At 45.2% G+C, this 23,690-nt stretch overlaps 1 protein-coding gene and 1 long non-coding RNA gene across 2 annotated transcripts in view; both read left to right on the top strand.

Annotated features, from left to right (window-relative positions):
- The first annotated feature begins 2,866 nt into the window (after nucleotides 1-2,866).
- PGM1 (phosphoglucomutase 1) overlaps nucleotides 2,867-23,690 on the top strand; it is a 58,340-nt gene continuing 37,516 nt past the window's right edge. Inside the window, exon 1 of the mRNA XM_037043447.1 lies at nucleotides 2,867-3,292. Within this exon, the coding sequence (XP_036899342.1) occupies nucleotides 3,047-3,292 (246 nt within the window). The 5' untranslated portion in view covers nucleotides 2,867-3,046. The remainder of the gene's footprint in view (nucleotides 3,293-23,690) is intronic.
- On the top strand, nucleotides 5,719-22,590 carry LOC118985116 (uncharacterized). The gene is made up of 4 exons (XR_005066060.1): nucleotides 5,719-5,729; nucleotides 9,344-9,351; nucleotides 12,222-12,227; nucleotides 22,496-22,590. It is a non-coding gene; the product is annotated as an uncharacterized LOC118985116 (long non-coding RNA).

The raw sequence follows: 23,690 nt of genomic DNA, 5'->3' as shown, positions 1-23,690 counted from the left end.
ACTTCAGTGTCACCCACCAGGGAACAGGACTCATTCTGCTGCTTTTTTCCAACAAGTTGGAAAATTTTCCAACAAGTTTTCCATTTTCAAGTTGTAACTTGAAAATCTCTGAAGTCAGTTTTGAGTGCAGGTAGAACCTGTGAACACAATGAGATCTTGTTCCCATAACTGCTGCATTACATGGCAAAGGGAGATTTTCTAGCTGTGTCTAACCCAATTACACAAGGGTTTTCTCTTGCTGATGGCAGAAGAGGGAGTCAGAGATTGCAGCCATAAGAAGGACTTGATGCAGGTGGTCTCTAGGAGCAGAGAGAGGATCCTGGTTGACAGCCAGCAAGGAAACAGAGACCTCTGACCCACAATGGCAAGGAAATGGATCCTGCCCACAAACTGGATGAGGCTGGGAGCAGAGCCCAGTCTAGCTGACACCTTGATTTCAGTTTTGGTACACACACACACACACACACACACACATACACACACACAGCATTCAACCCAGCCAAACACATACAGACTTCTGACTTACAGAACTGTAATAATGACAGGGTGTTATTTTAAGCCACTGAGTCTGGGGCAATTTGTTACACATCAAGATAAATAATACAAGGAGATTGCATGGTTAGGCATGGTTACCAGGACACGAGGACCCAGGGGACTGCTTGCTGAGCCAGGATCAGCAGTCTAGGCCAGATCAGCAGACCTGTCCAGTTAACTCATAAAATTATGAATAATAATAATAATAATGATAAATGGTGATTGCCTGAAGCTACTAAATTTGAGTGGTTTGTTATGTAGTTAAAGCTAATTGTTACAACTCCTGAGGTGAGAGACTTATGAAATAATTCCTCTCGAAAAGTCCCATCCTAGTTCTGAAGGTAGTGAAGAATGTAGAAAGAGCACAGGATTTGAGTTTGAGCCCATCACTCTATAATAATAAGTTATTGCCCTGGCTGGTGTGGCTCGGTTGGTTGCAGTGTTGTCCCATAGCCGAAGGGTTGTGGGTTCAATTCCTGCTCAGGACACATGCCAAGGTTGCGGTCTGATCCCCAGATCAGACACATGCAGGAGGCAACAAATCGATGTTTCTCTCACATTGATGTTTCTCTCTCTCCTTTTCTCTCTTCCTCTCTCTCTAAAAGCAATGGAAAAAATGTCCTCAGGCGAGTATAATAATAGTAAAGTTACTATTTATTGAGTATTTATTAGCACTGTGTTAGGAGCTCTATATTCAAGAGCTAATTTGATCCATGCAGCTCCGTGAGACAGGTATTTCTAAGTCTCAGTGACTCAATGCTGTATTTTCATTTTGTGCAGTTAGGTCACTTTGATTCCATTCACCACTTTGTCAATTCTCTAGCCTATAAAACAGGCTGATTATAGTACTTAATTCACAGGTGATACTCTATAAGCTTTGTGAATTTCTGTGTATATATTGGAAATCCTTCCCGGGAGTCCAGGATTCAGCTTTCACGTGTTATTTGTCCTGGAACTCATCTATTATGACTATGTCACAGCCTACCGATATTGACCGAGCACCTACATCAGCATATATGTCAACACTTGATTGCTGAGTCAGTGGTCATGCAGGTCTGTCAGACCCCGTGCTTGATCAAGACACACCAATTAACCACTAAAAGGGCACAAATATAAGGGCACATTCACAGATTAACAGTAAGTTCTGGTTTTGGAACTGGGGTAGGGGATCTAATATTTTTTGAGGGCCTCTGTTTCAGATACTTACATCAGCTGATAATGACTGAATCTGTTTGGACTGAATATGGGTAATTATTAAGTGTATCATCAGGTGATTCTACCAGGTATTCACTATTGAGAACCATTGACATACAAAACCCCAATGGTTCTTGCAGAAATCCTCTCAGGTTTTGTGTGCATTATAGTAAAGAAACGGATGCCCACGGATATTAACGGGTCACCCTTCTTGTTAAGTAGAAAGAAGAAGTTCATTTTTTCCCACTTCACCATAATGACACACTTCTCAAGCAGAGGAGACAGTCACCGTCACCAAATCAAGAGAGGTGCTGAGCTCGAGGTTCCTACTAAATACTGGAGTCCCTCTCCTTGGCTCTGTCTCTTCCATGAATCCTTTCTAGCTACCTCAGTCCTTGATCTCTTCACCAAATTTCTATTACATGGATAACTGGTGGGTTCTGAAGGTAGTTGTCTTCAGCCTTATCTTATGTTTGTACCCATGTTTATCAAGGCCTCCCTGCCCATTGATTTCCTAGTTATCAAATCTGGTGACAACCGCCGGCAAATATCACGGTTAGAGCTCTGGTTTTGGAGCCACACCCACGTGAGGTGGCCTCCTGCCTGTACTTTGATCTCTATGGCCTTGACGAGCCATTCTATTTTTTGAATCACGGTTTTGTAAGCATAAAACGGGGGGAGGGGGGGCAAGGGAGAAGCCTGCACTTTAGGAAGGATTAGAAACATATTCAGTAAACCTTAGTTATTAGTATACGACCCTAACCAGTGGAAGTAAAGTTACATGGACGAGTTAGACCTTTTTAGGTGACTCATTTTTCTAACACATATCCTAATATTTGGAGAGAGAATGAAAGAATGAGGAGTCAAAATCTAGCTGAGGCTGGCACTTTTGTCCCTCAGAACAAGTTTCCAGATAATTATTTACATATGATACTATAATCAAACCACAGAAAATCGCTATGCTCTGTATTTTTCTCACCTTACCTCAAGTTGTCCTTATGACCCGGTCCCTACCCCAAGCTCTGCCCTCCCATTTATGGGAGGAGTTGAGGGTTTCATTTTGTAGTGGTTTGGGGGGGGGGGGTGCAGTGGGGGTGTTAGGGTAAATCCAACAGGCTCCACCCACCTCTAATGAAGCCTGGAGGCGGTGGAGGGAGGGCCCTGTCCCCTGTCCCTTTAAGAAGAGCCAAGCGCGGCCAGGAGAGCCAACGTTGCCCCGACCCCGGCTGCGCCGTCACCCCAGAACAGCTGCAGCCAGTGCTTCGGCCGCCCCTCGGTGAGCAGAGTCCGCTCCGGCTCCAGGAAGCAAGTCGCCAACATGGTGAAGATCGTGACAGTTAAGACCCAGGCGTACCCGGACCAGAAACCGGGCACTAGCGGGCTGCGGAAGCGGGTGAAGGTGTTCCAGAGCAACGCCAACTACGCGGAGAATTTCATCCAGAGTATCATCTCCACGGTGGAGCCGGCGCTGCGACAGGAGGCCACCCTGGTGGTGGGCGGGGACGGCAGGTTCTACATGAAGGAAGCTATCCAGCTCATCGTCCGCATCGCCGCCGCCAACGGGGTAAGGCGCGCGCCGGCTCCTCCGCGGCGCGCTCCCGGGCGCGGGGCCGTGCGCTACGTGCGGTTGCCGTCTTCTCCCGGTACCCGCCTCCGCGTGGGCTTGGTCCCAGCCTCTTCCGTGCGCTGCCGCCCCAGTCTCCACCCCCAGCCGCTCGGCGCCCGCTCTTGCCGGCTTTGAGGGCCGGAGGGGATCGCCGTCTGTGGGGAAATGGCCACTCCGTCCCCCGGAGCTGCTTCCCCGACTCCCTGCAGGCTGGGAGGCGCGGGTGGGGGAGCGGGGCTCCTTGGGGAGCCTGCCTCCGCCTCCCGCCCCTCCCCTCTCCCCTCCCGGGGCCTCTGACATTTACGTGAACCTTTCCCGACTAAAGATACAGTTACAGAGCGGAGTGCAGTCGCCTTAACCCGGAAAGGTTAGAGGGCGCCGCCTTGCTCAGAACCCCTCGCCTGCATCCCCGGTTGCCTTCTATTCTGGTCTGGGGCTGCCGCTGTCTTTGGGCTCCGAGCCCGACGTCGTGGGGCGGGGTGGCGGGAGCCCCGGCCCCCTAGTGTGTCAGGCCTGCAGAGACGGGAGAGGGTTAAGAAGTCTGGTCCCCACCCCTTGGTTTGCATTGGGACGGAGCTCCTGCCCTTGCGCGGCTTGGTTGCTGGGGAGCCGGCTTTTGAAAAGGTTAGTAGTAGTCTTTGCCCAGCGGTGTTTCTGGATCTGTTCCACAGAGGGGCCTGGAGCTGAATTCTCATTGGAACAGAAACTGCATAGCCCGAGGTGCTCTTGGGCAAGCGGTGGTGGCCTGCCAGGAAGTTAATGCAACACTTTGGGTCTCTTCCCCGCCTAAGGAACGTTAACTCAATGGGGCAGGTTCACTCGGATGGGTGAAACTTTGCAATAGAATTTGCAGTAAATCTGATATACGGAAAAAATGCATTTATGAAATAGGTAAATGGGAGCTGATTGTTCACTCACTTTAATAAAAGGTTTTCTAACGAGTTTTTCTAAAGAACAAGTTTTCTATATTTAAAATAAGATTTGACCTTTATCAAGTTTTCTGAATCTCATTCCCTTTAATAATATTTTAATTCACTATAATAGTACATTATTTCTCTTATTAAAGTATTGAGTGTCATTTTGCCAAAAACCCTGAGAAGCCCTTGTGGAATCTCACTTAACCCACTGCAGCCCTGTGAGGTAGGTGCTTATTATGGGCGTCTTCAAGTTTCGGAGGAGGATAGGGGGGCTTAGGCAAGATAAATAATTGGCAGGAACGGTCAGGGCAGCGCTGAGAATGCAGTACAGAACCCTTAAATCTAAAGATCTGTTCTTCAGGGGTCTCCAGCATCTAAGTTGGGTCTAATCTCCATCTGCCTCCCTGGGTCAAACATTGTCTGGATTTGTTTTCTTCATGCTCCTGAGTTTCCAGACAACCTCAGATTCTCTTGAAAGAACAAACTAGCTATATCCCAGTAGATCCCTTTACTTCCTTATCCCTTGTGGTGAATTTGCATTTTATTCCTTTGTTCAACAAACACTGAGCTGTGAACTGAGAAATGTATAGAATAAAAAGGTGATTCAGACCCAAGGCTCGTCCTTAAAAGCTTATAGCATAGTAAGAATTTTAGGGTCCAAAGGAAAATGGACTATTTGGCAAGTTGTGTGGGGTGGGAAGGAAACAGTTAAGAGAAAAAATTGCGCCCGAACCTTATCACCTTTTCGCAACTGTTCCATTGCTTTCTCCCTTTTGGCCAATTTTTGTAAAACTTGTCTGCATTCACCATCATTGATTTCTTACCTCCTGTTCCTTCCCGACCCCACTGCCATCTGACTCTGCTTCACCCACCACTCTACTAAAATTTGTCTAGCCCGGTTACCACTGACTTTCTGGTTACTAAATTCAGTGACCACATTTTAGGCCTTATCTTGTCCGAGTTTCCTGTTGCATTTGTCACTGCTGACCTTGTACTCTTTTAGAGTTCTCATTTCTTTCTCTTGACCACTCTCTCCTGATTCTACTCACTTTTTGAGTTTCTTCCTGGACTGCTTGCCCTACCCACACCCGAGCTATTCTCTAGGTTTCTGTCCTCAGCTTGCTGCCCTCTGATTTTATTTTCTCTGTCTGTCTCTTTGTCTCTTGTCTCTGTCTCTGTCTCTCTCCCCTGCCCCACGCCTTACCATGGATTTAAATATGCTCTTCCTTCTTTTCTGGTATGGTTAAATTCAGATAGCATCTTCAGAAACCTTTCCCCAACAACTCCTCTGTGCCCGTTCCTCCCATTAAGTGATCTTTTCCCATAGGCCTATAATTCTAGAATAGACTAATCAAACCCAGTGAAATTTTCTGTTTGCATGTGACACTCCCCAACTAGAGAGTAGCCTTCCTTAAGGTAGATTTGTGTTTTATCCGTATCTGCAGTACCTAGGGCCACGTAGCAGTCAATGAATCCTTGTTCAGTTCCCTGGAATTGTGAAGTGTATTCCAGCACTTAAGTTTATTCTCATTGAACATTTATTATGTGCTGATTTCATATCAGATGTTGGGCTAAGTACTTGGCATACAAAATATCCTCGCCCTCAGCAATGGGTAGTCCAGTAGGGGAGGTAGACAAGAATAAGCAGACTGCACAGTGTGTTCAGGGTCATGATGGAGGTACGTGCCAGGTTCCAAAGGGGCAGGAGCACGGAGGGCCACACCTGGGAGAGGATGGTAAGTGAGGAAGGCGTCACAGAGGGTGGTAGCTGAACTTAGCTGGAGTTGCCAAGGCAGAGGAATTCTAGGCGGAATAAAAATCAGAGGAGTTGAGGATGGTTCTCTTGGGCAAGTTGTTTGCTCTGTGATTCTATTCCCCTTACGTGTAAGGGTTGGGAGTGGTAGTACATACCCAGAGAAGCTCTTGTCAGGGTCAGGTGAAACAGTGCGTTTAAAAGAACATGGCTGCTCCTTCTCACCTGGAAGCTGTTTGGATGACATGTATGAAGAAACCTTTTGCTGGACCTGGGGACAGGACTTTAGGCCATCACGTTCTGCTGATATGGGGACACTGAGTCAGCCAACTCAACCTGATGCAGATACTAACACTTCCCCGGCCCCCACCACCCAGAGCTGTCAGCATGGTCTCCCACCCTCTAATCCTCATTGGTTCCAGCATAGAGGGATTCAGGGTGGTCAGAACCCGATTGGGTACAAGTGGCAAAAACGTAACTTGGATTAGGCCAATTGAAAAAGGAGTTTATTGGCCCCTGTTACTGAAAACTCGAAGAGATTCCCACTGCAGACTCCCTGGTTCAAACTGTTCCTGGTCTCTCGAGATCACTCTTGGGTTCAAAGATCTGCAAATGACCAGTGTTAGGATTAGGGGAAAGTTCAAATTCATAAGTAAATGGAAGTTTAGATATTTTGAAGGATAGTTTATCATCTTCAGCAAAATAAAATAAATACCTTTATGGGAACTTGGGAAGAATCATGTTCTCTTCCATCAATTCACAGGGGTTCTTGTGTCACAGGTTCCTTTGTTAAACCTAGGGACCCCTTCTCAGAATCATTTCATTTAAAAAAAGTACAAAGGATTGCAAAGGAAATAAAATTATATTGAAATACGATTATTAAAATATTAACCAAATTTGTAACATAGCAAGATATAGTCTTTGTTATTGATATACTAAATAACAAGGTTCGGTGGATGGTCTAGTATTGTCTTACATTAGAGCAGTGATAAGTATAGATGGTATTTTGAGGTATCTACAATCTCAATATTTTGAGATAATTGCACTATGAAATGAAAATACCTGTGATTTCTGCTGATGATTACGTCCCAGGCAGCAGTAGTATTAGCAGTGGTAATAAGAAAAATAAAAAATAAAGACTGGTTTGTTGCCTGCATTCATAACTAAAGGAAATGCTACATTTTGTTTAGAGGTTAGTGAAAATAAAGATGTTTTGGTTTGTTTTGCCTTTCAAATTCATGGACCCCATTACATCCCCTCCGGAGGACCTCGTGGGCCTAAGGAGTCAGAGTTAAGGACCCCAGTACTAAACAAACGATTCCCTTTTGGTGTCAGGTATTTGCATTAAATGGGTATTAAATACCTGACCCAGAGGTTCAAGGTCTCGGGTTCTCAGACCAAACCCCTGGGGCTTTGAGAACTTTATCTTAAGTGGAAGAACTTCCACTGTGTCCCATTTGGCTTGGATCACTCTCTTCTGAACTCTCATGAGGCCCAGCTGCAAACACAAGTGAAAGGACATGTTTAGTTCTGAGAAGGAAATGACAGAACACTCAGTGAGAGGGAGCGTGTTCTGGGGCTCTGAGTGTTAGGGTCTGGGTGTTAGTTGGAGGCCTCTTGTTTTTCATACTTAAAATCTGATATCCTTCGGGCGGGGGTGACTTGGCAGAGAAACATCTTTGGATCCCTTTTTAACATGCTATGACTCCCATGTTTGAAAAAAAAAACGTTCTTTAATTACGATGGGCTTATGAATGGTTGTTCTCCCCTTGTGTGTGCTTTCTGATGTTGAACCGGCATTCAGTATGGGATGAATAAGATACTGTCTTTTTCCATTCAGGAATGTGCAGTCTCTTGGGGGAGATACAACACAAGAAATACACATGTAAAGAGCAGAACTAGAGAAAGTGCAAATAAGGAGAAAACATTCTGACCTGGGGAAAGAAGAGATGGAAATTGAGTTGTGTCTTGAAGAGTAGACAGTGTGCACACAGAAGGCCCACTGCCCAGGACGGGGACACGGCAGAAAGGCAAAGTGTCTTGAAGGACAGACAGGACTACCTTTTAGAGCTGGGCACTTAGCCACAAATCTTCGTTATGTGAAATATTTAAGTAAAATTTAAGAGTTTCTATTTCTTGGCTTCAGTAATGGTCTTGCTAAAAACTTGGAGTTTTCTTTCTTTTCTTTTTTTTTAACATTTTTTAAATCCTTACCTGAGGGCATTTTTTTCATTGCTTTTGGAGAGAGAGACAGGGAGAGACAGAATCATCCATGCAAGAGGGAAGCACCTATTGGTGATTCCCTCTCGCATGCGCCCAGAGTGGGGAGCAATGGTACATGCACCACCCAGCTGAGCCCCCCTGGCCAGGGCTCCTGTTCTATTTTTCTTCACTAAATCTGATAGCCATGGATTATTAAAGACCAAAAAGAAGAACATTCTCCCTTTGCACAGGAAAGGTCCCATTGGTAAGCAAGATTAGATTAGGAAAGAGTGATCATTAATTCAGTAAATATTTGTTGAGCACCTATTGTGTGCTTGGCCCTGTTTTGGGAACTAGGGACACAGCAGTGAACAGGAGCAGTTTCTGCTGGCATGGAGCTGTGGGGTTCAGCTGGAAGGGGTGTGGTAAGTCAACATGTGTATCAGAAGATGGTAAATGCTATGAGGAAAACTAAAACATTGTAAAGGAGAGAGCATATCATAGGGTGGGCGGTCTTTTGAGTGTGCAGGTTGGGAAAACCTGATAAACCTGAGGTGAGCAGAGACCCGAATGAACTGCAGGAGTGAGCTGTGCGGACGTCTCTGTGAAGAGCCATCTAGGGAGGGGAAGAGTTCGAAGTAAAAGGTAGATACATGTAGTCATTTCACATTGTACAATTCCATTCCAAATAAACAAGTGTGCAAATTTCCATTGTACAAAGGGCCCCAGCGATACATATAGTGTATTATATGTATATTACAAATTTATCTTGACACAATAAGAGGTTTAAACAACACTGATCAAATGTTAAAAATAAATTTGTTCTCTTGGACTTGAGGAAAATCTTTCCATAACCTTATGGAGCCTATTAATTAAACTGTCAAGAGACAGAGTGGTAACAAAAGATAGGATTTTGTCACGTACTTATGATATTTGTAGAAGTTTACAGAAAGCTGAGACTCAAGGAAGCAATTAGAATGTAGGCTTACATACACTATTTTAATAGGTGGAGGGGAGGGAGAAAAGGGCCCTTATGGAAAAAACAAATGACTTTCAGGAAAAAGAAGACCTTTAGAGAATGTGGGATGGTATATGTTGGTGATAGTGATAGCATCTATGTAGGTGTGGTGTGGTCAGCAGAGCCAGTCTTCCCTGGTTTCTAGAAACTGTCTCCAGGAAGGGATTGGTGACAGTCAAGGACACTGCTTTTAGGCAGATAAAGGAGTTCAGAAAATGCTTTCTCTCAAATGCCTTCAGAATAATTGTTGTGCTGCAGTGGCATATTTGGCCCCTTTCAGACTTTCAAAGAGCTTTCAGGCGAATGATTTGAGTGGGCTACACCTTTAAGAAAGTGGACTGGGAAGGTTTGAACTAATCCAATCATTTTCCGTTAAATGAAGTCCACAGAGACATATCCCAGCATTCCATTGCCTTTGAAGCTGTACTCAAAGTTGGAAACCACCTTTTACAAACGGCTACGGAGTGCCTTAAGTAATTGAAGACTCACCGAGGGCTTTAGGTGGCCAAGACTTTCCTCACGGGCATCCTCCAAAGGGGAAGAAAATCTGAAAGGGGCAGCCCTAGGGGATGTTGTTGGGGGAGGGTGAATGCCAGTTGTTTGTTTGTTTGTTTGTTAAACTTTAATTTTTGGAAGTCCCCCTTCCCAGTGCTTCTCCCAGTCATTAATTAGTGGAGTCTCTGAGGTGAAGATAGAAGTGGTGAGTCGAGCCCTGAATAAACACCCTGGGGACTGCCAGTTAAGCCAATAAAGGTTTGATCACGAGTGTCAGACATTTTGAACGTTGTGTTTTCATAGTGAAAACGGATTCTTTCCTTTATCCACCTGGTAAGGGTGTTGTACCCTGAGTACCCCAGTGTTCCTGAAAAGACGTAATGTGGCAGACAAGTACCGGTACAGAAAGACTGGCTGACTCGCCCAACCTGGTAGTAACGGTGGAGTTGGACCCTGGTCTTCTGGTGTTCCAGCCGTGTGATCTTTTCCATACATACGTGTATCCCAAAGCAGGCAGCTCTGGGGGTTGTTATAATATCCGGCTTAAAAGTTGGGGAAAACTGGATTGGGCAGTGTTAAGTTGGACTTTCAGAGCTTTTCATACACAAACGAGTCTGATGAGTTTGCCAGAAATCCCCGAGAATGATTTTGCAAAATACCAGCGTGCACTCCCTGGGTCGATATAACCATCCATATGTTATATGAATCTTCCCAGATTTAAGTTTCATTTCTTCCCTTTAAACCAGTGTTAATGGCATGTAGGGAGGGTGAGATCTTGTTTTCCTATAGAAAACAACTTATTTTAACAACTAATTGTGAATCTGTTTTAGGTTGCTGTTGGGTGTGATTGGTTCAGCCCAAGGAGTGCTTCCCTCCTGGACCACTGTGTGGTAGCATCTGGGGGTATGGATTCGGTTCCCATCAAATATTAGTCCCTTATATGGAGACCCAGCGCGCTTGTAAGCACCTGTCGCTGAAATGAACTGAAATGGCTCCTACACTCTGTGAGCCCAGAGGGCTTAGTCAGTGCGCCGAGTAGCCATCAGTGCGAGACCACAGACACTGGCAGGGAGCGCAGGATGAGCCTGCCGGTTGGACAGAGCTGACTCCTGGGATGAAGCAGGGATGCAGTCAGAGCCGTGATGGGGGTGAGCGAGGCAGGCTATGAAGGCTGAAAAGAGGTGCAGCTGATTCAGGCACAGGGAGCAGGGAAGTGATAGCCACACCCAGACCTGGAGGGGGAGAGGAGAAAGAGTGTCCCAGGTGGAACCAAAGGTGAGGGGACAGAGCATGTTGAAGAGGTAGGTTGGGGGCCCCCCACCCGCCAACTTTATACTTTTGTTTCACACTCTACAAGAATTAACCTCACTTAAAACACACCTCGTATATTATATTTTACAAGGTACTTCCGCATGCATTACTTTATTTCCTCTGCAGCAAAGATTTTGGGTGTCACAGGTCACAGAGTCAGGAAAAGAGACTGGGAACTGCCTGCTGTGTTCCTAGAATGTGAGAGGTGACAGTAGAAAACAGACACCCCGGGACTGGGCTCCTAATACCACGTTCCCACTGGGAGTGGCCGAGGACACGGCCATGCGGGGGAAGTTTCAGGTAAATGAGCGTTTGGAGAGGAGACATGACCTTGCCACTTGGGTTGGAGTCACTGTCTCACAATTAGATCGAATTGAAACCACGTGATGGCATCCCTGTGTGAAGGCAGAGGCAAAATCCACGTCCAGACATGACTGTTTTTCTTCCTTCGATCATTCGCACAAAAAGTAAAAATTGAGCTGCTGGAATATGATGCTGGGACCACCTGGCCTCCTGGGAGTTGGATGGCAGTCATTTGCAGTCATCTAGTTAATACTGGGAAGTCACATCTTCCCGTGGGATGGACTCTGACGTTAGAGCAGAAGGTGAAACTTCAGTGTAGTCAAATCACCCTTAAAATCTCTTAGAAAAGTACCACATTGGAAAACAAATATGTAAACCAATACACATGTCCTTAAACGCCAGGGGCCACCTCTTTGGCTGTGCAGATAATCATGCCCGTTCTTCTTGCCACTCATTGAACACATGGCTCTTCCCCAGGGGAGGCTCCTCAAATTCCTTCCGATAAGTACATATCGTTATACGTGGAGCAGTCACCAGCCGTGGTGTTTGCAATCCAGAGTCTGAATTGCAAGAAGATCTTGTAGCCGAGCTGTAACCTTCGTATCTGTGCAGGCTGCCTCGTCCTTGCCTGAGCTCCCTTCCGTGTTGTGGAAGCAGCAGTCACCCGACGCTCCTCTGGTGACTGCTGCCAACCGTTGGTCGGACAGTGGTCTGCCTTCCAAGGAGGCGGTGGTAACACTAATGCCATGGCATGAGAAGTGTGCCGATGCCACACACTTCGGAATCCGTTTGGGTGTAGAAAACCAAATTTTATTATTAGCTAAAATGTAGATTTGGCTGCTATAACTGTTTCAAAATAAGTTACTTAAGCAAAACAGGTGTGCATAGTAACAGGTTTTTCTGGTAGACTGGGTGTGGGCACACCAGGGCCTACGTGGTGGCCCCGTTATATAAAGGGACCCACATTTCTTTTCTCACTCAGCCTCCCCTAATTGTTGCCCACACCTGCATGATCCCAGATGGCTGCCTGCCATCACAGGGTCAGTCTGGCCTTTAGGATGGGAGGCAGGAAGCAAGGCACTCTTTTTTCAGAGACTGCACATCTAAGGCTTCTTCTAGCAGCAAGGGAAGCTAGGAGATGTCCGTGTTATTCTGGGTGCTGTGTGTCAGGGGGAACAGTGTGGGTATCAAGCTAAAGGAAAGGGAGCACTGATGTTGAGTGACACCTGACGGTCCTCGCTATCTTGAATGTGCTTTCCAAACTCGGTGAAAACCACTCAGTCATTTTTGAGTGATGTAGTCAGAGAGAAAACAGAAACTTAGTTTTCTAAACCTAAGTAGGTTTTTGAAAGAGACCTTGGTTATCATTTATTTTAACCTCCATCTTAGAAAGCAACCAAGGCAAAAATATTCCCATCGTGGCGGACTGTTCAAATAAACTACTTTATTGAGATATAATTTGCATAGCACACCATCCACCCATTTAAAGTGTACAATTCAGTATTTTTTAGTGTATTTATAGATTTGTGCAACCGTGATCATCATCGAACTTTACAATATTTCTGTGACCCTAAAAGAAGCCCACTGCATTAGCGGTTCATCCCTCTCGCTCTCCTGTGCTTTCGAGCCTAAGTGAGCAACCGCTACTCTGCCATAGGTCTCTATAAATTCATGTGGATGGATTTTACACGGACTGAGTGTTCAGTTTTGGTTGCCAGGCAGAGGCAGTTCATTTAGCAAGTGAAGACCCCGGAAGCATGAGAAGCAAAGGCAGAGGGTTTGTGTCTGGAACAGGATTTAGTGTCCCAGGCTTCTGGGTGCCCAGTTTTGTGCACTGGAGACGCACAGCACAAAGTGACCCTGTTCTCAAGGAGACAGGTTGATTGGGAGAATACCGACAAACACACAAAATATCCACCCCCATCTGTTATAAGAACTAATACCTAAAGGAAAAGAGATGGTGTAGGGGTTCAGAGCAGGGGCACTTGCCCCGGCCTGCGGTGGGGCCATGTGTTGAGTGGGTGGTCTGGCCCGAGAAGGCGTTCTGCGTGAGATGAGTCTGTTTTTCTCAGCTAACGGCAGTCCAGAGCAGACCAGGCTGTCAAGAAAGGAGGAGAAATTTCTCCAGGAGAATAGCTTCTTCATTTTCATGAGTATAAGCAATCAGATCTCCTTTTTTGCAAACATATTTGAACTTATATATCCAAATTAGTCTTCTCTCCTGCCAAATCACCACCCTGGGAGTGGGACACTTGCTCCAGCGATGCGTCCAGTGTGCAGAGCATTTCAAAACCCCTCTATGGGAATTATTTCTCAGCCAGTCGGTTTATGGGTCACCTAGGAAAACCAGTCACATTATTTTATAGTCATGCCTCATTTTTCACCTAAAACGATGTAACAAGATTTGATCACCCACTTTATTCATTAGACATGGCTCCAACCAATTTTTTGTCTCTTTCCAAAGTTTAAATCTATTCTCCAAGGATGACATTTGTTATGACTGAAGACTTTCAGAGAAATTGCCACAGACCGTAAAGACAGTCGCCCGAAAAGGAGTTCCAGAAATGTTGGTGCCACGCCAGCATTGTTTGAGTAAATACGTTGCTTCACAAGGTGATTGTTTTGAAAGAAGCAACATTAATTTAAATGAAAATACTCTGGCATATCTTTAAAAGGAGTTACTGTATTGTATACTGTTCAAGTCCACTGCCCCATGCTGAAGGAGGTTCTGGCCTCTTCTTTCCTCTGCCATCGCCTGTGGTGGCCTGGGGACATCGTGTGCAAGCAGTCAAAGTGGCCCTGACCCAAGATGACAGTCCTGTCAATTCTAAGCCACAGAACCAGAAACCTGGATGTGAGGTCTATGCCCACCTGACTCCACGAGATTGCCCCACAGTTGCAGAGGCCAGAAAATGGAGCTAGGATGGTGTAACAGGGTGGAGATGGGGAAAGAGTTTTTGCTTTAGTAGGAAAACTATTATGTTCCACCGCCTCTATGGGACTTCGAGGAATGCATTCTGTGGAGCAAACTGAAATCCATTAAAAAAGAAAAAAGAAACAGAAAGGAAAATTAGTGTAGGAAACTCAGGTGGAATTGGAGTATGGTTGGCACCTGTCATGAAAGACAAACTGCCTCCCTGAGCTGAGCCGCACAGCTGACACCAAGCTCTCTGTGGTCGAACCCATGAGAAAACATTTTGCACACATTTAGCCAGCTCCCCATATGTAGATTTGGTATAGAAAGACCAATAATCACATCTATCTTGGAAGATCCATGTGAGGATGAAGTAAAATTTGTGGAGCACTTATCATACATCCTGACATTGTATTTAGTAAACAGAAGATTCTGATGATTCTAGCAATTATTATGATTACTACAAATGCTGATGCTGTTGGAGGGCAGAGGTCGTCTTCCATGTCTGCCACAACCCCTACCACCTAGATGTCTTAACCTGTCTTGGTCCATACAGTTTCTTTTGAACTTGACCTGGGAGGCAGAGGTTCACAGTTGCTGTCAGTCTCAATCACAGGCCCATTGATATCAGACCTTCATCTTGTTGAAGTCGTGAGCCAGCAGTAGGTAGTTGAAGATGGATATTTTAGCATGGGCCCAGGCCAATGTCATGTCCCAGATGGGACGCTACAAGAAACGTCTGCTGGCAATGCCTCCTGGACCACCCGGGTTTGTTCAGGCAACAAGCGTTGTGGAGCACTCTCTATGCACCAGGCACTGTGTGAGGGGGTCGGGGTGCAAAGGCGAATAAGACAAAGTCTTAGGGTGCTCATGCTAGTGGAGGAGTGTCCATGGGTAGTTAGAAGAACATGGTGGGATTAGAATATTAGTTCCTCTGGCTGCTGACAAATGACTGCAAATTGGGTGACTTAAAATGACACAAATGTATTTTCTCACCAGTCTGGAGACCAGCAGTCTGAAACCAAAATATTGGCCTGTAAAGGCTCTGGCGAAGAAGTCTTCCTCGCCCCTTCCAGCTTTGGTTGGCTGCCAGTGTTCTTGGCTTTGTGGCTGCCTCACTCTAGTCTCTGGCTCCACCTTCACATGGCTTTCTCTGTGCGTCTTTTCCTCTTCTGTCTCCTTTAAGGACACCTGTTATCAGATTTAGGGCCCATTTGGGTATTCCAGGTTGGCCTCATTGCAAGATCCTTAACTTAATTTCATCTGCAAAGGTCATATTACCAAGTTTTAGGTGAACATATCTGTGGGGACATGGGTGGGGGTAGCTACCCTTCAGCCCACTTACAGCTGAATGAGAGGAGTTATTCAAGGAATCGTGGGAACACAGGGCCACCCAACCCCACTTTGGGAAGAGAACAAGGATATCTTCTTTTCCCAGATGAGGTGATTTTTGAGGCAAATGCACAATGATAAAGAGGAACCAAGGGAACTTTAATGAAGAGAGAAGTGAGGGTAGAGGCAAGGCAGTGACTAGTTTAATGCATATAGCTAATACCTTTTTTGTCCTACGTAGAAGTATACTAATGGTAATAGCTGATGAGAAGATTCCAGAACTCTGTGATCCACAGTGCTTCCGTAGATTCTTGACGTAACACCAAAAGGAAGACTTTATGGCTTGCTGAATCTTACTGAACCACTTCAGTTAACAGTGATGGGTTGGAATTGAAGGGTTCAAATATGGGATTGAAGGATTGCGATACATGATACTGCACAAATTCACTGTGCAGTATCATGTATTTTGCTTACCTGATTTAAAACCCAGTTTTCTCACTTGTTAAGTGGATTAATTCTAATCCCTGCCCTACCAGGGAGTTTAATGACAATTAAATAACGGGCATTAAAGGTTTACTTCCAAGGTACACCCCAACGGTGAATTATTAGGGTTGTTTCGAAATCGTTTTAGGAGAGTCACCCAGTGGACTCATGTCAGCCTCCTGCCAAAACAAATCTCAACGTGCAGTTTTATCTAGCATCTCTCAAAGTCCAAAGCTCAGATGGCTAAAGAATAACCAAAAAGTAAAGCCACCACACCATTTTGAGGTTAGCAGGATGTCAAAATCACTTCTTTTACATAAGAATTTTATTGCATTATACCTTTGGTGTCTGACAGACTTGAGAGTGATCCCTGGATATGCTGTTTATTACCTGTTTTATCTTACGTAAACTGCTTGAACTCTTTTTTTCTTTCCTCACTGGTAAAATTAAAATAATATGTCGTAGAGGTGTGTTTAGGAAATAATAAGATAGTGCATGGGCAGTTACCTAGCCTAATAGCTCACCCCTAGTCATAGTAAGCAGGCTGCTACACTGGGCAGTGGGGATTTTGATGGGAAATACAGGCACGTTAAACATCTCTTTGCTAATAGTCCTCCCGCCACCTTCCACCTTCTCAGTTTCACTTCTCTTCTCAGCTGTGTCAGTGACCTATCAAGATGCTCCACACCTGGTCGGCTACAGAGTTCTGAACAGTAATGTATTTTGTATGGAGAGCGTTTCACGCCCGGGGCCTGGGGTGGGGCAGGGGGCCTGCTCGGTATAACTTTAACTTTTCAGTGACGTGTTATCAGCCTGATTCTCAGTTGTCTCATCTCACAAGGCCACAGCGGCCAGCCCCCAAATAAGGGGAACTGCCCCTGAGTAGCTTAAGTGCTGGTCAGAGTGCTGCTGTTTACATACCATGTCTCCCCATGAGGGTTTTGGGGCGGTGGTTGCTTGAGTCTGCTCGCTCCGGCAGTTCCTCCTGAACAATATTGGAGGGAGTACTTTCCACCCCTCAAACGCTGACGTTCTCACTGCTCTGCGTTGTGCTGTGCGTTTGGGGCGTGCGCAGGGTGTACCACCTCCAGCTGCCCGTGGAGCTCGTCATCCCAGGAGCATCACAATCTGGTGAGACGGGTGCCTTGTTGTCATTGGGAGCCCTAGGGTGGTCAGAGGAAGCTTCCAAGGAGACAAATTCCAGCAGGGTCCTGGAGGATAATGAAAAGGAAGCCAGGAAGAAGTGGAGACATTCTAGGTAGAGGAGCAGCACAGGCAAACAAAGAGGCCATTGTGGAAAGTAAGCCCACGGGCCTAGACTTTAAAACAGAACTGTCTGAGCTCAGGCAGGGCAGGAAGGGAGGTGGGGCAAGGCAGCCGGTGACGAGGTATCACCACCCAGTCCTTACCCCCGGAGGCTGGCTGTTACACACAGGCCAGCCTAAGACTCAGTCTGAAAATTTTCTTATGACCTCAGCAGAGAGGGACAAAAGGTTAGCAAGCCTAAAAGGCTATTTATAAGGGGAACTGGGTGACAGTATTTGTCCAGTGAGACATTAAGGCTCTATCATATGCTGAGACTCATTTAAATTTTTTTTTTTGTTAAATATATTGGAGTAACATTGGTTAATAACATTATATAAATTTCAGGTGTACAACTTTATAATGTGACGTCTGTATATTATATTGTGTGCTCACCACCTAAATTCTAATCTTCTGTCACCATGTGTTTTGACTAAGCTCCACCCTTTTGGTCCCCCCACCCCCTCCCCCTCAGCTAACCACCATTCTGCTGTCTGTATCTATGAGTTTGTTTGATAGAGGGCCCACCACTATCCGCCACAAAACTCCAGGGACGTGATTCACCTTGTATTCCAGGTGAATGGGTTCCCCTAGAGTCAGTCGGTGTTACAGGCTGCGGGAATGCTGGCTTTCTACTACAATACTGTTTTCTACCACAAGAGGGAAACATAGAACCATGAATGATTAGAAAGTGAAACAATTCTTTAGATAAACCTGGTTTTCACCGTGGGATCTTAATACATAGTTCCCGGTATTAACCAGAAGAAGGAAAATATTCTGTCCACTACAAATGAATATTCTTAAATGGTTTAAATGAAAGTTTTCTTGAGAATGTTACAGAAAGGAAATAAAAGATATATATGATACATATAAATAAAGATGTATATATGCTATATAATATATATATAAATTTTATATGAAGAATATACATTTCTATTGTTATGCGTCAAAACGGTTGAATATTGGTAATTTCTACTAAAACAGGCGCCCTCCTCACATGTACATTGTGTATGACCGGGCTGACTGAGCCCTAACAGACGGATACATGTGAATTACACCTGTTGTGTAACAAGGAGCTAGTGAGGTTGTTTTTAGATTTAACCACACAATCCAGAAAGGCGTTTATGGAGGGGAGGCGTACCTTCCATAACTTCTCCTCTGAGCGCTCATAGGTCCCTTGCAAGCTCACAGGTTAGCATTCTTTACTCCATTTTTAAATGATTTGTTGGCTTACCTGACTCTCCTTTTAGACCAACAGTTTCTTGACAGCTTGAGTCTGTCACCTTCCCATGGTGCACGGCGCCTGGTGAAATCGAATGCAATGAGTCACCGTACGCGGTAACTGTAGGGTACTGGGGTGGATAAACAGATGGACTGCAGACTGACGGGTGCTCCAGGATGTACATGCTCGGAGGCAGCTGTTGGTTTTCCACTTCAAAATATGCTTCAGGGGGCTTTTTGAACCTGGGTTTCTGTACAGCTCCAAGCCATCTGGCCCTTGTAATTCTTCCGGCTCTGTACCTTCTTTATAGTTAATGTATTTTCTCCTTTTCTTTAAAGAATGTTTCTCAACTCTGTTAAGATGCACAACCCTGTAAATAGGTATGAAACACAGCTACCTGTTTTCAGGTTGATTCAGGGCAGTAATAAAAGCTAACACTTGCTAAGCTAGCACTTAGTGCTCAAAAGGCACTGGAACCAGTCACTGCAAAGCTCCTTACATTTATTAACTCGCCATATTTTACACCACAAACCTATGCAATTGTTACCATTTTTTTAAACACTCTTTAAGAGAGGCATTTTTTAAAAATTGAGGTATAATGTACATGTATCATTCTGTTAGTTTTAGGTATACAATATGATGATTCAATATTCCCATTACTTTCAAATGGTCACCACAGTGAGTCTAAGTTGACACTATTTTCAATCCCCATTTAAAAATGAGAAAATGGGGGCTCCAGGAGATTAAGTACTTTGCCCGAAGTCAGCAAACTAGTAAAAGGTAGTCTCGCCTGTCTCCCTGGTGCTGACTGAGGTTGCTCAGAGGGGAAGGGGAGGGGGTCTTTGCTTACTGTCTTCTTGCCTGGGTGGGACAGCAGCAGGGGGAGGCTGGCTTGGAGCTGGCAGACGGAAGCCAGCCGTACAGAGCTCCGCTCAACACAGTGACAATGACAGAAACTCAGTCAGACTACTGTGAGCCATCAGGCGGACTACATCATAAAGCTAGAGGGGTATCTCCAGAAAGCCAAGGGTGGGATGCATAATCGGGGCCCCTCAGAGCCTGAGATGAAAGGAACCTGTCTCTCCTGTCTGTTCATCTCAGTGCAACTACTTCATTTTCCACTCTCTGCTGACACACTTGTCAATGTAAGTTGTTGTTGGTGGTGGTGGTGGTATGTGTATGTGTGAGATATCTCGGTTATAAACTCATTTACTCAAACTCCTATGAATATTTTGAGCTTATAAAGCAAATATGTTAATTTACTTTTTTTTTTTTTTTTGTCTAGCAAGCAAAACTTTGGAAGTATTCAAGTTGTTGTCATAGAATCTAATAATGATGCCAGCAGATCCTTGTGTAGGGCATCCTGTGCCCGCCCTGGTTTTAGAACTTTCTGAATATTACCTCAGTCAATCACGACTGCGCCAGGTGGGGTCGGGAGACTGTTGTTCTCCTCATTTTTATAGGTGAGGCACTAGGAGCACAGAGAGGCTAAATAACTTGTCTGAGGTCACACAGCTGGTGACTAGCAGAGCTGGGCGTCCACGCCTGTCACCCTGGCCTTGGAGTCCATTCCCTGAAATATTTCAGCACGTTGTCTGCATTGGATGATTTAAAGGTAAAAATATACTACATTCAAAGTTTTCTCGAATGTTCCAATGATGTTAATAATTTTGATAAAATCCTTTTGCCTGCTTAACTTAAAATCATAAGTCAAAATAGGTCATTCAACCATATATTATAAATTGGACTCACGAGGCTAATCTGTTAAACTGATATCCCAGATTGCACTATTGTACTTAAAGTACCAAATATACTTAGATTTTCCTCCAAACGTATTGCACAAATATTAATGCTGTAAGTTTGATTTACTTTTTCTGTGTCCTATGAGTTTGATTTACTTCATCTGGTCTATACTTAATCTAAATCTTTCTCTTACCCAAAGCGATGAGTCACCTTTCCCGTAGAATTGGGGGTGACATTGTCCCCTGGCTGAGGTGCAGGTTGGCCAGAGATCTGGCTGTGGAACCAGCCCAGAACGGCAGTACCAGTTTGAAGTCTTTTATTATTTTATTTTATTTTATCTTTTAAATATATTTTATTAATTATGCTATTATAGTTGTCCCATTTACCCCCCTTCATTCCCCTCCACCTTCCACCCCCTCTCCCACCCACATGAACCCCTTTAGTTCATGTCCATGTGTCATAAGTTCTTTAGCTTCTACATTTCCCATACTATTCTTGCCTTCCCCCTGTCTATTTTCTGCCTGCCATCTATGCTACTTATTCTCTGTACCTTTTCCCCCTCTCTCCTCCTCCCACTCTCCTGTTGCTAACCCTCCATGTGATCTCCATTTCTGTGGTTCTGTTCCTGTTCTAGTTGTTTGCTTGGTTTGTTTTTGTTTTTGTTTTAGGTGTGGTTGTTAATAATTGTGAGTTTGCTGTCATTTGACTATATATGTTTTTCATGTTCTTTTTCTTAGATAAGTCTCTTTAACATTTCTTACAATAAGGGCTTGGTGATAATGAACTCCTTTAACTGACCTTATCTGAGAAGCACTTTATCTGCCCTTCCCATTCTAAATGAAAGCTTTGCTGTATAGAGCAATCTTGGATGTAGGTCTTTGGATTTCATGAGTTGGAATACTTCTTTCCAGCCCCTTCTTGCCTGTAAGGTCTCTTTTGAGAAATCCGCTGACAGTCTGATGGGAACTTCTTTGTAGGTGACTGTCCCCTTATCTCTTGCTGCTTCTAGAATTCTCTCCTTCATTTTAATCTTGGCTAATGTAATTATGATGTGCCTTGGTGTGTTCCTTCTTGGATCCAACTTCTTTGGGACTGTCTGAGCTTCCTGGACTTCCTGGAAGTCTATTTCCTTTGCCAGACTGGGGAAGTTCTTCTTTATTATTTGTTCAGATAAGTCTTCCACTTGTTGCTCTTTCTCTTCCCCTTCTGCTACCCCTATCATTTGGATGTTGGGATGTTTTAAGATGTCCCAGAGGTTCCTAAGCCCCTCCTTGTTTTTTTTTTTTTGATTCTTGTTTCTTCATTCTTTTCTGTTTGGTCGTTTCTTTCTTCCTTCTGGTCCACTCCATTGATTTGAATCCCAGTTTTCTTCCCATCACTATTGTTTCCCTGTGCATTTTCCTTCATTTCACTTAGTGTAGCCTTCATTTTTTTCATCTAATTTGTGACCAAATTCAACCAGTTCTGTGAGCATCCTGATCACTAGTGCTTTGAACTGTGCATCTGATAGGTTGGCCATCTCTTTGTCGAGTAGTTGTATTTGCTGTGGAGCTTTGACCTGTTCTTCCATTTGGGCTATTTTTTTTGTCTTGTTGCGCCTATTATGTTTGAGGGGTGGAGTCTTAGGTTTCATCAGGGTGCAGCAACCCAGTCACTGGGTTGTGACACTGTATGTGGGGGCAGGGGTCCAAGAGGGGACAATGGTGCTTGCTCTGCTCTGTCGAATTTCAGTCCCTTCTGCCACTTCCCCCAAGCAAACTGGGCTCTTCTGGTGCTGATTCCCAGGTGGGTGGGCTTGTGTACATTCTAGGACCCTGTGGGTCTCTCCAACGAACTCTCCTGTGAGGCTGGGAGTCTCTCCCTGTGCCTCAACCCCCACAGGTGTTTTCAAGCAGTGTTTTGAGGCTTTATTTCCTGGCGCTGGGACCCTGGGTTGAGCAGTCATCAGTTTGTGTCCTAATTCTGGATTGCTGGGAGAGAAAATATGACTCCATCCAGCTTTGGTTAGGTGTCCACCCTGGTGGTCAGAGGAAAGATGTCTGGGTAGTGTCTTCATATTAGAGCAAAAGAAAACCCAGCAGGGCTCAACTGGCCCAGGGACTCAAAGTGAAGGTCATGTGTAGGAGGCAGCAGAGGGGCAGCTCCGGGCAGAATCATGCTGACCAGGTGAGAAAGGAATCCTTTCTGCAAGCCATGGCGAATCTTTTCCAGTCTCTACTTCTCCAAGCTATTCAGTGCACTACCAGAGCCTTCAACTTCCCCCCAAATATGTGAGTTTATATTCCTCCTGCTTATTCCATGGCTTCCGTGCCTACAAAATAAACTTCAGTGTGGTTCATGAGACTCTATGATCTTACTCCAAGTAGTTCTTGAGCCTTACTGTGACCTCCCGAGAGCCACAGCTGTTACACACGCCTCTAGGTCAGTCCCGACGCCACCATGCTATGGTGGCCTCTCTCGGTGTGAGCTTAAGAACAAAGGTCTGTTCACTTTTTTTTCTATCCCCATCGCCACCCCGCCCCCGCCCCACCGAATGTGAAAAAATATTATTACATCATTTTGTAGTTTGCAGAGGTTTTTGTGGACATCCAGTGAGGTCATTTTCACAAAGCCCTTGTGAGGCAGAGGTTATCATCCTGCTGTAGAGATAAGACCTGGCGGGCCGAGGGGGCTGGCATTTACTGACAGTTCGCTATGTGCCAGACATGGTGCTGAGAGTTTTCACATGTGTTACCCGATTCAATCCTCAGAACAACGTTGAGAGCTCTCCCCATTTTACAGGCTCCGTGCAGTTGAGTGACATGCTCAAGACTGTACCTCTCAGACATTTTAGAGTCAAAGAATTGGGCCCTGGCCATGCCTGGCTCCTGAATCTGTGGTGTTTGCATTATCCCAAAGTGCCTCCCCTGGGGCTGGCATTTAACAGCACATGGTTGTTTACTGGACAAGTGAATAACTGTTTCCCAGCTCGTGTGTCGTGTCACTGGGGTCAACCACCCCAAGCAGTCAGGGGCAGGCACCTGCAGCCAGTCCCAAGCTCAGGGCCTCAGGCTGGGGATCTGATGATCCCTGCTGCTTTTAGCCCAATCAGTAGCTTTGCTTCAAGGGCTTCCCGCTAGAGACAGGGTTTGCGGTTCCATCCTCCGTGCCTATTCCTATGGTGTTTGCTAAAGAAGAACTCTTCGTATGAAGAGGCGAATGTATTTAGGCCCTGAGTCCAGCATTCACATGGGCCCTGGGACATAATAGTTAGCTAGCTACCCAATAAATATTGGCGGAAAGAAAGAAAGATAAAATGAGTGAATGAAGGCTTGGCAAGTCTACAGTTTCTGCTGTGTGCTCCTAGGAAGGCATCATTGCT

The sequence above is a fragment of the Sturnira hondurensis genome, unplaced genomic scaffold, assembly GCF_014824575.4.
Source record: "Sturnira hondurensis isolate 20B ecotype Veracruz unplaced genomic scaffold, ASM1482457v3 Scaffold0000648, whole genome shotgun sequence".
Taxonomy (NCBI): Eukaryota; Metazoa; Chordata; class Mammalia; order Chiroptera; family Phyllostomidae; genus Sturnira; species Sturnira hondurensis.
The sequence above is the reverse complement of the archived record's forward strand: the minus strand, read 5'-3'. Positions and strand labels throughout refer to the sequence as shown.